Here is a 10,632-nt window from a genome sequence, read left to right as displayed (position 1 = left end):
AAGGGAAAGACGGCCGCGTACTGTCCGCGCCTGCGTGGGCTGCTGTGCTGCGGCTGCCCAGGTTGGGTTCATCTGGCAGAATGTGGCTCCCCCTTCCCGTTCCCCTTTCTCTGCAAGGCGCGCAGGAAGCTTTCCACCCGAGTTTGGAGGCCCCAGGATGCCTGGCGGGCTGGATGTTCATCAGTGCAAAACGGGAGATTTATATTGAAGTCACTGAAAGTCCAGGCGGGGATGAGCAGCCTCCCCTCCCCCTCCGTGTGCTCCCGGTGGGGCCCCCCGCTCCTCTCCCCACAGGATCAGCCACGGCGGCTGCCAATTCAGTCCGGCACCTATGGCCGTTTGTGTCGCCCGAGCCCGGGGCTTCCGTGCCTGTCTCTGGAGTCTCCCGGTTGCTCGCCCGAGAGGGCTACGCGAGCTGAGCCTGATGCGGCCTCGGGGCTTTTGGCGAGTGGCCGATTCCGGGCGGCCCCTTTGGAAACCCCCAAGAACGAGTCCCCTCCGATTGGGAGGCCGGTTTTGCTTTGTCGCCGCCGCTCCGCGTTTTTCCCTCCTGAGACGAGAAGGGGGGCAGAAGCGCCAGGCTGCCCTCCAGGAAGCGGCTGCGGAGCCTCCACAGAGGCCGCTTGGGGCTGGGGGCGACGGGCCCAGGCTAGAATCCGGGAGATGGTGAGTTCCAGGGCCTGCCCAGCCCACAGGGCGGGGGTTGCGGGGAAGGAGGAAGAGGAGGAGCGGGTGGGTCAGTTTTGCCTTGAGCCTCTCAGGGGCTTAAAGAAGGAAGCAGACCCAAAAAGTTAAGGAACCTCCCAAGGGGATCCGGCCCTTGCAGAAGCCCCGGAGAGTTCGGAAGCGGCCCCTGCAGCCTCGGCCGCCCTGAGGGGGCCAAGCGGCGCTTCCAGCTGGCGAAGCTCCCGGAGGGCGTGAAGCCGGAGAGCCCGGAGCAAAAGCGGCCTCCTCGCCCCGCTCCGCCTTGGGAACGGGAGAGCGGCTCAAGCCGGCCGCACGTACGCCTCCGCCCCGACTGCGCCTGCGCGCCACGCCCTCCCGGCCGCGGGGCGGGGCCTCCGCCTGTCATGGCGGCGCGGCGGTAGCGGCCCCGGTGCGGGCGCGGCGGCATGGAGGCTCCGCCCGAGCGGCCGGCGGAGCAGGAGCGGCCCCCGTCGCCCTCCGCGCCGGCCAGGGAGCGCGCCCCGCCGCAGGCCGTGTACCACCTGAAGTGGGTGCGGTGGCGGGAGGCGAGCGCGCCGGTGGTCACGCAGAACGAGAACGGGCCCTGCCCGCTGCTGGCTGTCATGAACGCGCTGCTGCTGGGCTGGAAGCTGAAGCTGCCGCCCATGATGGAGCTCATCACCGCCGAGCAGCTGATGGAGTACCTGGGTGGGTGCGCGCCAGGGGCGGCCCGGCACCCGCGCTCTGCACGGAGGAGGCCCCCGGAGCCTTCCAAGCCCCCCCCCCCGCCGGTCCGGCCCCTTGGGAGAGGCTGGGGGGGGGGAATCGGGGCCCTGCGGAAGGGAGGGCGCCGGTCATGATGCTTCTCGGGTGGGGTGGGGGGCGCTGGGGCTGCGTTTCTTTTGGCTCCTCTGCCCCACCCCCCCGGACTCTCTCTCGAGGGGTGAGGCGGCCGCGCCCTTTCCCGAGCGCCCAGACGGCTTTCGCCTTTGCCAGCTGGACCTTCGGGGGCCGAGAAAGAGGCGCCGACCTCCTGCCCGCCTCTCCCCTCCTGAAGGGCCGCCAGGGACCCTGGCTGGGGCCCCCGTGGGGTGGAAGGCCGGCAGGAAGTGCAAATCCCCCCTCCGCCTTTTCTGTCCGGACTAGAGGCGTCCCCCGGGGCTCCTTTCCCCTCTCGGGCTGCGGGACGGTTCCAAGCGGGCCGAGCGAAGCCGCTTCTTGGTGCCGCTGAGCAACAGTTGCCTGACTTTGAGCGCTGGCTCAGCATTGTAGAGACCGGAGCCCTCAAACCGTGCGGGGGTGGGTCGGCTCCCTCTTCTAACGGGAGGGCCATCTCTATGTAGCCAGAGTGAGTTTGTCTGGATTGCAGAGTGATGGTTTTCAAATGAGAACTTTTGGTTTTCTTGCAGGAGACTATATCCTTGATTCAAAACCAAAAGAAATCTCTGAAATCCAACGTTTAAACTATGAACAGGTAACAAGCTTAACTTGAAGCGGCATTTCCTAACAGTGAATTCTAATGCTTTGATTTTTCCATTGGTATAAATGCCCCATCAAATGCCAAGTACGGAAGCCTTCTCCTGTCCGTAAAATATGCAGGGACACAGAGCCACACTTTTGTATACTTCATCACACTGTGAAGGGAAAGGTGGTTTTGGTGAAGTAGTCTCTGTAGCCACGCACGAGTCCTGTTTCACAATAGGGCAGTTAGATTGGGACTGCAAAAATGCCCATGATTAATAGATGGCAGCAAAGAGATTCAGAAAATTCCAACTCTTTGCTGCCAACCGCTGATCATCTAGACTTTTGCAGTGCAAATCGGGTAGTTCTCTTTCACGTGAGGCGGTTTAGAGATTGCTTAGTACAGGGCAGACAAAGCGTTTGGTCTCTTTATGCCCTCAAATGACTTCAGCTTTTTCATTAATTTTTGTCTTGGTCTTAATAGAACGTGAGCGATGCGATGGCAATCCTGCACAAGCTTCAGACCGGCCTTGATGTGAATGTGAAGTTCACTGGGGTACGAGTATTTGAATACACACCCGAATGCATTGTATTCGATCTTCTTGATATTCCGTTATATCACGGGTGGTTAATAGATCCTCAGGTAAGAACGAGGCTGTTTATGTGATTAGTATTAGGGTGGGAAAGCGCTGTTTTAATATTTAATACCAAAAGCACCAACAAGAAGAGCCATTTCAATTTAGCAAGGCTTTTAAAAGCAATTAAAACAACTGAGCTGTTAAAGGGCCCTAAAGATCACGTGGAACGAGCTTTGCTAAAGGCCGAAGAAATAGCAGGAAAAGGCCCAGATTCTCTGGCGCTTAGCGCTTGACGTCTGGAAGGACATGGCCACGAGAGTTTGGCTTTTCCATAATGGAGTTGCAGGAAGTCCTCAGTGAGCAACCGCTGCAGAAAAGACGTCCCTCGGGGCTCCCAGCCAGCCCCTCCCTGGGAAGGCAGAGTGGTGGACGATGGGAGGAGAGCTCAGTCCACAGGCAGCTCCTTCTGCTCATGGGCTGTTGCAGTGGCTCCTGGCCTTCTTGATGCAGGCCATTGCCTCATCGCCCAGGGGGCTGGAAGACCCCTCCCTGAGTGATAGGCGGGGCTGGCAGGATGACTTGGGGCGCCAAAAGGCGGATCTCAACATTGTGGCCAACATCTCTTGAGATGCATATGAGAGAAGCCACCCCTTTGAGTGACGGGTCCACTGGAATCCTTCTTTTGCCCTTGCAAGCACCCGACCGCAGACAGGAGCCCCGTGTCCCACACCTTTCTACTGGTGTCTTTTTGGCTTAGTAGTTTGTGAGTTTTACCAAGCGCAGCCCTTTTCTTTTGCTGCAGGTTGGAGACATTGTGAAAGCAGTCGGTAACTGCAGCTACAACCAGTTGGTGGAAAAAATCATCTGCTGTAAGCAATCAGACTGTAACAGCGTGCTGAGGAAGGAAGGTGGGTGCGGCGCTTTTGAGCCTTGTGTTCCTCTGATCCAGCGTAATGGTCAGCCACCCTCCGTGGCTCAGCCAGGCAGGAAGGCCAGAAAAAGGCTGCTTCTGTTCCCAAAGCTTCCTTTGAAGAGCTCCCATTCGCAGCTGCAGCTCAGGGGAGGGGAGGGGCGCTTTCCTTGTGGGAGAGGGGAAGGGCATTCTGGCTGGAACAGGCTCTCCTAAGGATTCTCTTAAGAGCCCAGCCCTCTCCGCCGGCTGGGCAGGAAAGCTCTTTCCTAGGGTTGATTTTCTCAAGGAAAGCTTGGCTGATGGGCTGTCTGATCTTGGAGTTTGATTTTTGGGTGTCCCTCAGTTCTTCAGGGAAGGGGGTGCTACCCTTTGGTCAACCTTCCCTGTGTGGATGAGCCTAGTGCTGGTTCTACATTTGTGTGTTTCCTCGCTCGGTTTCTGCTCATGGTGTATCCCCTTCTAACCCACTCCAGCTGTCTCTTTGCCCTGGCCTTCACGCTTCCTTTGGGTCAGATATGTGAGCAAAGCAAAGCAAAGCAAAGCAGCTGGCTGGTCTAGGAGGCTGAATGGGGAATGGCTCCTCAGAGTGGGGACCTTGGGGCGAGTCCGTGCGCATTCACATGCAGTGGTGTCTCTTTGCAGGCTCCATAGCAGAGCAGTTCCTCAGTAGCACAGCCACTCAGTTAACTTACCATGGCTTGTGTGAGTTGACATCTACCGTTCAAGAAGGAGAGCTGTGCGTGTTCTTCAGAAACAACCACTTCAGCACCATGACCAAGCACAAGGTAGCTGCCCACAAATGGCACTGGGAGCCTGACTGGCCTTCAGCACCGGGGCTGCTGCGGCCCTCAGTTGCTTCCCATCTGCAGGCCAGCTGTGTCTGCCTGGCATGGCAGCCTGAGGGGCCACAGCCTCTGGATGCTGGGGGCCTGGTGGGGGGTTGCATGCCCCACCCTCCGCGTGGCTCTTTCTCCGGGCTTCCTTTGCTCTTCATTTTTCTCTCTCGTGCTTTGCTTTCCCAGCTTCTCTCTCTCTCTCTCTCTCTCTCTCTCTCTCTCTCTCTCTCTCTTTCTCCCTCCCCACCCTCTCTCTGTTCCTTACTCTCCACATTCTTTTGGACTTCTCCACCTGCTGCTTCACCCACTGAGCCCTTTCCTGCCCCGGCAGCTAGGATAAGAGGCTCTCAAATGCTCTGGCACCAGGAAAATCAAACAACATGAAGAGCTGTCCCCACTCCCACAAGCTTGCTGCCTGCGGAATGGGACACAAGCCACACTAAACATGTTATGTGGCAAAGCAGGGAGGAGCACATCCCACGACCAGGGTCCCCTCCCTGAGACGTTTCCTGGTTGGGCTTTACATGTTTGTTTTTCTGGGTGAGCCCCTCTGCCTAGGAAGCAGGACTTCCTTGGGTGGTGGGGGGCAGGATGGCTGAGATAGCAGCGGCACTTTGTTTCAGGGGGTGGGTGGGGCTGCTGATCCCCCTCTGCGGCTGCTCCACCCCCTGGCTGGATTGCAGAGCCTCTCGTCTGCTTTCTTTCCAGGGAAGGGAAGCTGCTTCTGTGGTGGGGGGGAGCTCTGGGCACTCTGGGCCTGTTCTCACGGGGGTGCTGGCGGGGAGAGCTTGCAGACGACAAAGGTTGATGTAGAAGCTCCTCCAGTTAGTTTGTGATTGCCTGCCTTGTGCAAGCCCAGAAAACATCTTTTCCACGAAGGAAGCGGAGTGTCCTATCCCCTCCAAGCTATTGTCTTTGCTCGCTGCGGTGGCGGTCAGAGTGAAGTAAGAGTGGGGTGGCCGTTTTGTCAAGAAAGGAGACCCCCTCCCTCGAATGGTTTCTGGAGAAGGCAGGGGGGGAGGGGGGGCAGCGTTGCTCACCTCAGTGCAAACAGAGCCTGTTCTCCGTTAACAGAGAATTTTCCCCTTTCCCTCAGGGCCAGCTGTACCTTCTGGTGACCGACCAAGGTTTCCTTACAGAAGATCAGGTGGTTTGGGAAAGTTTGCACAACGTGGACGGGGATGGGAACTTCTGTGATTCTGAATTCCACCTGCGACCTCCATCGGATCCAGAAAGGGTGTATCAGGGGCAGCAGGATCAGATTGACCAGGTATCCGTGGGAAGGTTTTTCGTCCTTTTGACTTCGTTTTATTCTTTAGCGGTCGATTTCTCTCTCCTTCCCAACCCATTTGACAACTTTATCCCCTTAATAAACGGGGCAGGACTCTGTTTCCCCAAAGCGCCCCCTGCTGTGTCCTTATGAAAGCCCCCTCCCCCCCCTTTGCCTTCGGGAGACCTTGCAGGAATCCTCTGGCGATGCCTCCTGCCCATGGAGAGGTGGGACGGGGTGAAAGCTCCTAGGATTCCTCCTCTCTCATCCAGCATTTTGGGTTCGTGCCCTGGGCCAGGCCTCCTGGTGCTCACTGAGGAGTTCTGCTTCCCTTTGAATGGAAGGCGCCTGCCACGGTGGGAGGAGGGCGGGCTCTGCTTGGGTTGGGCCACGTGCTGTGCAGCGCCTTCACTGCTGGCGGCTTTGCATCCTAGGACTACCTGATGGCCTTATCTCTGCAACAAGAGCAGCAAAGCCAAGACCTCAGTTGGGAGCAGCTCCCGGAAGACATCGGTGACCTCGAGCTGGCCAAGAAGCTCCAGGAAGAAGAAGATCGACGGGCCTCGCAGTACTACCAGGAGCAAGCCGCCACCCCTGCCGCCACCCCGGCTGAAGACCAGGTAAAGGCATACGGGCACGCGTAGTTCCAGGTGCCATTGGAGAAGGAAGGGCCATGGCTCAGTGGCCCCTTTCCATGCGTAGCACCCCAGGTTTGGTTCCTGGCACATTTCCAATGGTTCTGGGCCCTCAAGGGCTGAAAGTGGTGCCTGGGATTCCCGGCATCTTCCTTGGAACCGCTTGGAGAAGCTCTTTATGCCTTGGGAAGAGGCTCAAGCTGGGTTTCTGCCTGGCCTCCAGATTCATTTTCTGTCCTGGCTTTGGCATGTTCTGGTAGTACAGTGGGAATCGTCTTCCTCACGAGAAAATAGGTTTTCTTTCATGGAGGTTGTTGAGAAACCATGAGAGAAAGTGTAATTTTCCGATCTCAAAATAGTAACGTTAGAGCCTCCTCCTGTCCCAAAGCTGCCAGGGCCTCAGTTGCACCATCTGTGGGATTTGCCACATCTGCAGCCCCTCCAGCCGATGCTCAGCTGGCAGACGGTGCCACGGGGTCTTTGGCTTCATGGAAGCTCAGCTAAGGGTGCGAGCAAGCATCCCTTTTCCCCCTTTGTATTCCCCCCTTGAACAGGAAGCCCTGGACAATGCCAGCCCTCCTTCAGCGGAAAGGCAGCCCGGGGGCAGCGAGCGGAAGAGGAGAGAGCCGCGGGAGAAGGAGAAGAGTGCCTGTGCCATTTTATAGCGGAAGAAGGGTGGCTCTGGAGCCCAGCACATCTGCTTGAAGCCCACCCGCCACCAGTGCCTGGGGAGCCCACAGCCAATGGCCTCCTGAAGATCCCCGCAAACACAGCCTTGCCAAGGGATTTGGGCAGGGGGCAGCCTGTTGTGGAATGGAGTGTGGTGGGGAGATGGTGAACGTGCCCCCGCAGTGGCAGAGAAGCAGCTCACCGCCTGCCTCGAGCCACCTCTGGATCACCACGAGAAGATGCAATGTGGGGTCCAAGATGCCCTGCAGACAGAGCTCAGGCAAGGGGGGTCTGGCAGGCTGAGTCCTTCAACAGGCTTCAGCTGAGCTTCCGTGGCTGACTTGGCCAAGAATCGGGCTTCAGAGCCCCTTGAAGCAAGAGGAACCCAGGTCCCCTCGGGACGAGGCTTGTCTTGGTCAGGTCTCCCAAGTTTTTAATCAACTGCCGGGCTCTGTAGGGAGGGGGGAGAAGGAAGGAAGGAAGCGGATGCTCACATTCCTTTGAAAGGGGCCTCAAGTGTGGGCTGCATGAAGCTGTGGTCGGCCACCTGCCACAACACGTGAACTGCAGGTCCATTGCTTGTCTCTTGCAAGATGGATCATTTCAGGACACTGGTCCTAATAAATGAGTCCCCTGGACACCAGCAGCCCTTGCTGGTTCCCTGGCTCTCTTTGGAGAAAAGGGGTCTGTGGGCCCAGTTACCCCTGGAAGTGGGGGTAGAATCCAGTTTTGTAAGCCCGAATATAAATCCACAGGCCAGGTCATAGGATACATCGCCTTCTGGCTGGAGTTACCTGTTGACTTTTGCAAGGAAGGGTGGGCAGCGACCTTCATCCTCCCAATAACTTTATAGCACTTTGCAAATGCTTTAGACAATGTTTGCTGTACTTCTAAAGACTGGACTTAAGGCCAGACTTTGCTGTCAATATAGAGATTTGAGTCCCACGGCAACATTCATACAGAATGTGACAATCTCACTACAGGGAAGGAGATGATTGAAATGTCATTGAAGACCTGTAGCTTAATATGTTTTCCTGAAGTTTTTGGGATGGAGGCTAAACTAGCAAGGCCGTGACCTGTCTCTAACTCTTGCCTTACAGTTCTTTAAATACCTTAAGCCGGAGGACAATGAAGGGGGAAAAGAATATTTAATTTTAGCGACATTTCCACATATGAGGTTTGGGTTTGCATCTGCTGTGTATGCATTTTTAAATATGAAGCACCCTGACCCTGGCTAACACGCGTGATGGTTTTATGCAGAACTGAATTTACCTTGTATCATGTTGGAGTGATATGTAAGCAGATCTCTTACATATTTCCAATCTTATTTGATATGTGCCCATTACCCTGATCTGTTTTAGACTGAGTGTTGTCCCGTGTTAAGAAGTTAGATTGAGGTTTATCCTTAAAAAAAAACAACAGCCTTGCGGTTTACATTTGTACCGCTGTTTGACAATTATGAAATATGGAAATCTAGCAAACAGCTTGCTTTAGAAGTGATGTTCTGAGAGAGCTGAACCAGGACGTCCGTTTCCCGATTCTTCACGTACCTGTGCCAGTTTCAGGGGAAATGGTCTTGCCCCAATTGTGACCGGGGTCGTCTTCAGGGCCTGGTCTTTGTCTGCTGTAGTGTTGGTGAAGCATTGTGCCTGCTGTGTGGCTCTTGGGTAGAGAAGGGCACAGAGGAAGAGCATCTTTCATGCCAAGCAGTAGCAGCTTAGTTCGCTTCTGTGTCTTGCCAGCATCCTTGTGGCAGCTTGGCAGCCTCTGTTGGGAAAACTCGACGAGTGGTAGCCAAGCAGCTGCTGGTGGCAGGAGGGGGCCCTTCGTTCTCCCCGCTTGTCGAGTTGCTTCTGCAGCTGGAGGGCAGTCCTTGAGGCCTTACTAGCGGACTCCACATTGGCTACCTCTCCCCAAAGTTACTGTTGGCGTAAGTTGCCTTTTTTATGCCTGCAGAAACCTTTGTTTTGCTTTGCCTCCGCCTGATGCTGCCCTGCCTACCTTACAATACCCACGTTTTGAGCTTAACCCAGCATGCCCTGCCTCCGCGGGGAAGTAGGGCTTTCGTAGCAGGTGCCCAGGAGTTGCACCAGGGGCACTCTGGGAGGGAAAGCAGCCGAGGGTCTCTGCTGTAGGAATGCATGCAGAACGAAGTTCATTAGCACAACCCTTCTTCAGCACTGCCAAATCCTTTTGTAAGATCCTGCTGAACCCCCCCCCCCCCCCAATCACGCCAATCGGGCCAGGAGCCTCCTTCCGTAACTCGGGTGACTTCCCCACAGCAGCCCTTTCGCCTCCCTTCTACACGATACTGTAGACCGCAAGCCGCACGGGACCCATGGAGAGGAAGGCAAAGAGCCGTTGGGCCAACTCAGTTGCTCTGTCCCGTCGCCCAATGCAGAGCCTTGGCCCAGAGGGGCTTTCAGCCGGCTTGGTGGTGGCGGCAGCCGTGGCCTTTTGCCTGAGTTCGATGTGACACATTCAAGCTTCAGGCAGCGTTTTGTTTGGTCCTCCCTATTTATGGACGATGAGGTTATGGCTCAATCACCAGCTTCCTTTTAGCAAATCAAACACTTTGCATGGATTTACACTGTGATCAGCAAATAGCTGCTTTATGTTGAATACTGTCCACATTCTTTGATGTCTTGAGCTGACACCTGTTGCTAGTCTCGTCTAATTTTTATATATATTTATAATTTTTAACAGATTTAAGTGACATTCTCATGTAATAAAAATTGATTCAAGTTTTAGCATTTATGTGGTGTTTGAGCAGAGAAGCCAAAGCCAAAACTGACCTGCCTGCCCTTGCGGTGGCGGTGGAGCATCCTGTGAAAGGTAATTGCTTTGGCCAAGACCTTCACCAGGTAGACTGACCTGACCCCTAAATGAGCCAGAACATTCAACAAGTCAGTGGCCATCACCATGCGAGTATGCCAAAGAAAAGGCAATGCGACCCAAGCAATTGTTGGCAAGTTGCCACTTGGTAGCTGCAGGTGGGGTTCAGGTGGAGCTTAATGCTAGGAACTCACTTTTCTGCCCAGGAATGCTGAGGATTGCCCCTCCAGCCACTAACAGAAGCACTTCACAGCCATACCTGGGCAAGAACAGGCAAACCGACCTGGCCAAGGGGAACCAAACAGAAGGACAGCAAGAGACCAACGGCGGTCAGCAATTAATAAGGAGCAGAATCTCTGCAAGGAAACCGGCAATCACGCTTTGTCGGTCGACTGCCATTTTTGAAAGTGCTTTTATACCTTTAGTTACATTCTTTTCCAGAAAGTATTACATCCTTTCATTTTTACTGCAAAGTTGAACCAATAGTAATATCACTTAAACTTAAATAAAAATATACCGCTTCACAGCGCTTTTTACAGTCCTCTCTAAGCGGTTTAGAGTCAGCATATGGCCCCATCAACAATCTGGGTCCTCATTTTACCCACCTCGGAAGGAAGGCAGGCTGAGCGAACCTTGAGCCAGTGGGATTTGAACTGCCAAACTGCAACTAGCAGTCGGCTGACCTAGCCTGCAGTACTGCACTCTGACCACTGCGCCACCTGGGCTCAGTTTCCCAAGAAAGGGAAATGAGACTAACAAAGCGTGTGAG

The 10,632-nt window shown here is 55.3% G+C and overlaps 1 protein-coding gene across 4 annotated transcripts; it reads left to right on the top strand.

Moving 5' to 3' along the window:
- The first annotated feature begins 70 nt into the window (after nucleotides 1-70).
- Nucleotides 71-9,781, top strand: MINDY2 (MINDY lysine 48 deubiquitinase 2). 4 transcript variants are annotated; one of them, XM_081965077.1, is made up of 8 exons: nucleotides 1,036-1,374; nucleotides 2,076-2,140; nucleotides 2,612-2,683; nucleotides 3,508-3,613; nucleotides 4,261-4,403; nucleotides 5,551-5,724; nucleotides 6,159-6,344; nucleotides 6,914-9,781. In XM_081965077.1, the coding sequence occupies exons 1-8, from the start codon at nucleotides 1,113-1,115 to the stop codon at nucleotides 7,022-7,024; spliced, it is 1,119 nt and encodes a 372-aa protein (XP_081821203.1). In that variant the 5' UTR covers nucleotides 1,036-1,112; the 3' UTR covers nucleotides 7,025-9,781. The 4 variants fall into 4 exon arrangements, with proteins under 4 accessions (XP_081821201.1, XP_081821200.1, XP_081821203.1 ...); XM_081965076.1 differs by having other exon boundaries at nucleotides 1,037-1,374; nucleotides 2,612-2,770; XM_081965075.1 differs by lacking the exons at nucleotides 1,036-1,374; nucleotides 2,076-2,140 and adding an exon at nucleotides 71-666.
- Nucleotides 9,782-10,632: the final 851 nt, after the last annotated feature.

The sequence above is a fragment of the Natrix helvetica genome (assembly GCF_964273705.1).
Source record: "Natrix helvetica genome assembly, chromosome: 12".
Taxonomy (NCBI): Eukaryota; Metazoa; Chordata; class Lepidosauria; order Squamata; family Natricidae; genus Natrix; species Natrix helvetica.
This window is presented reverse-complemented; position numbering and strand designations above follow the sequence as displayed.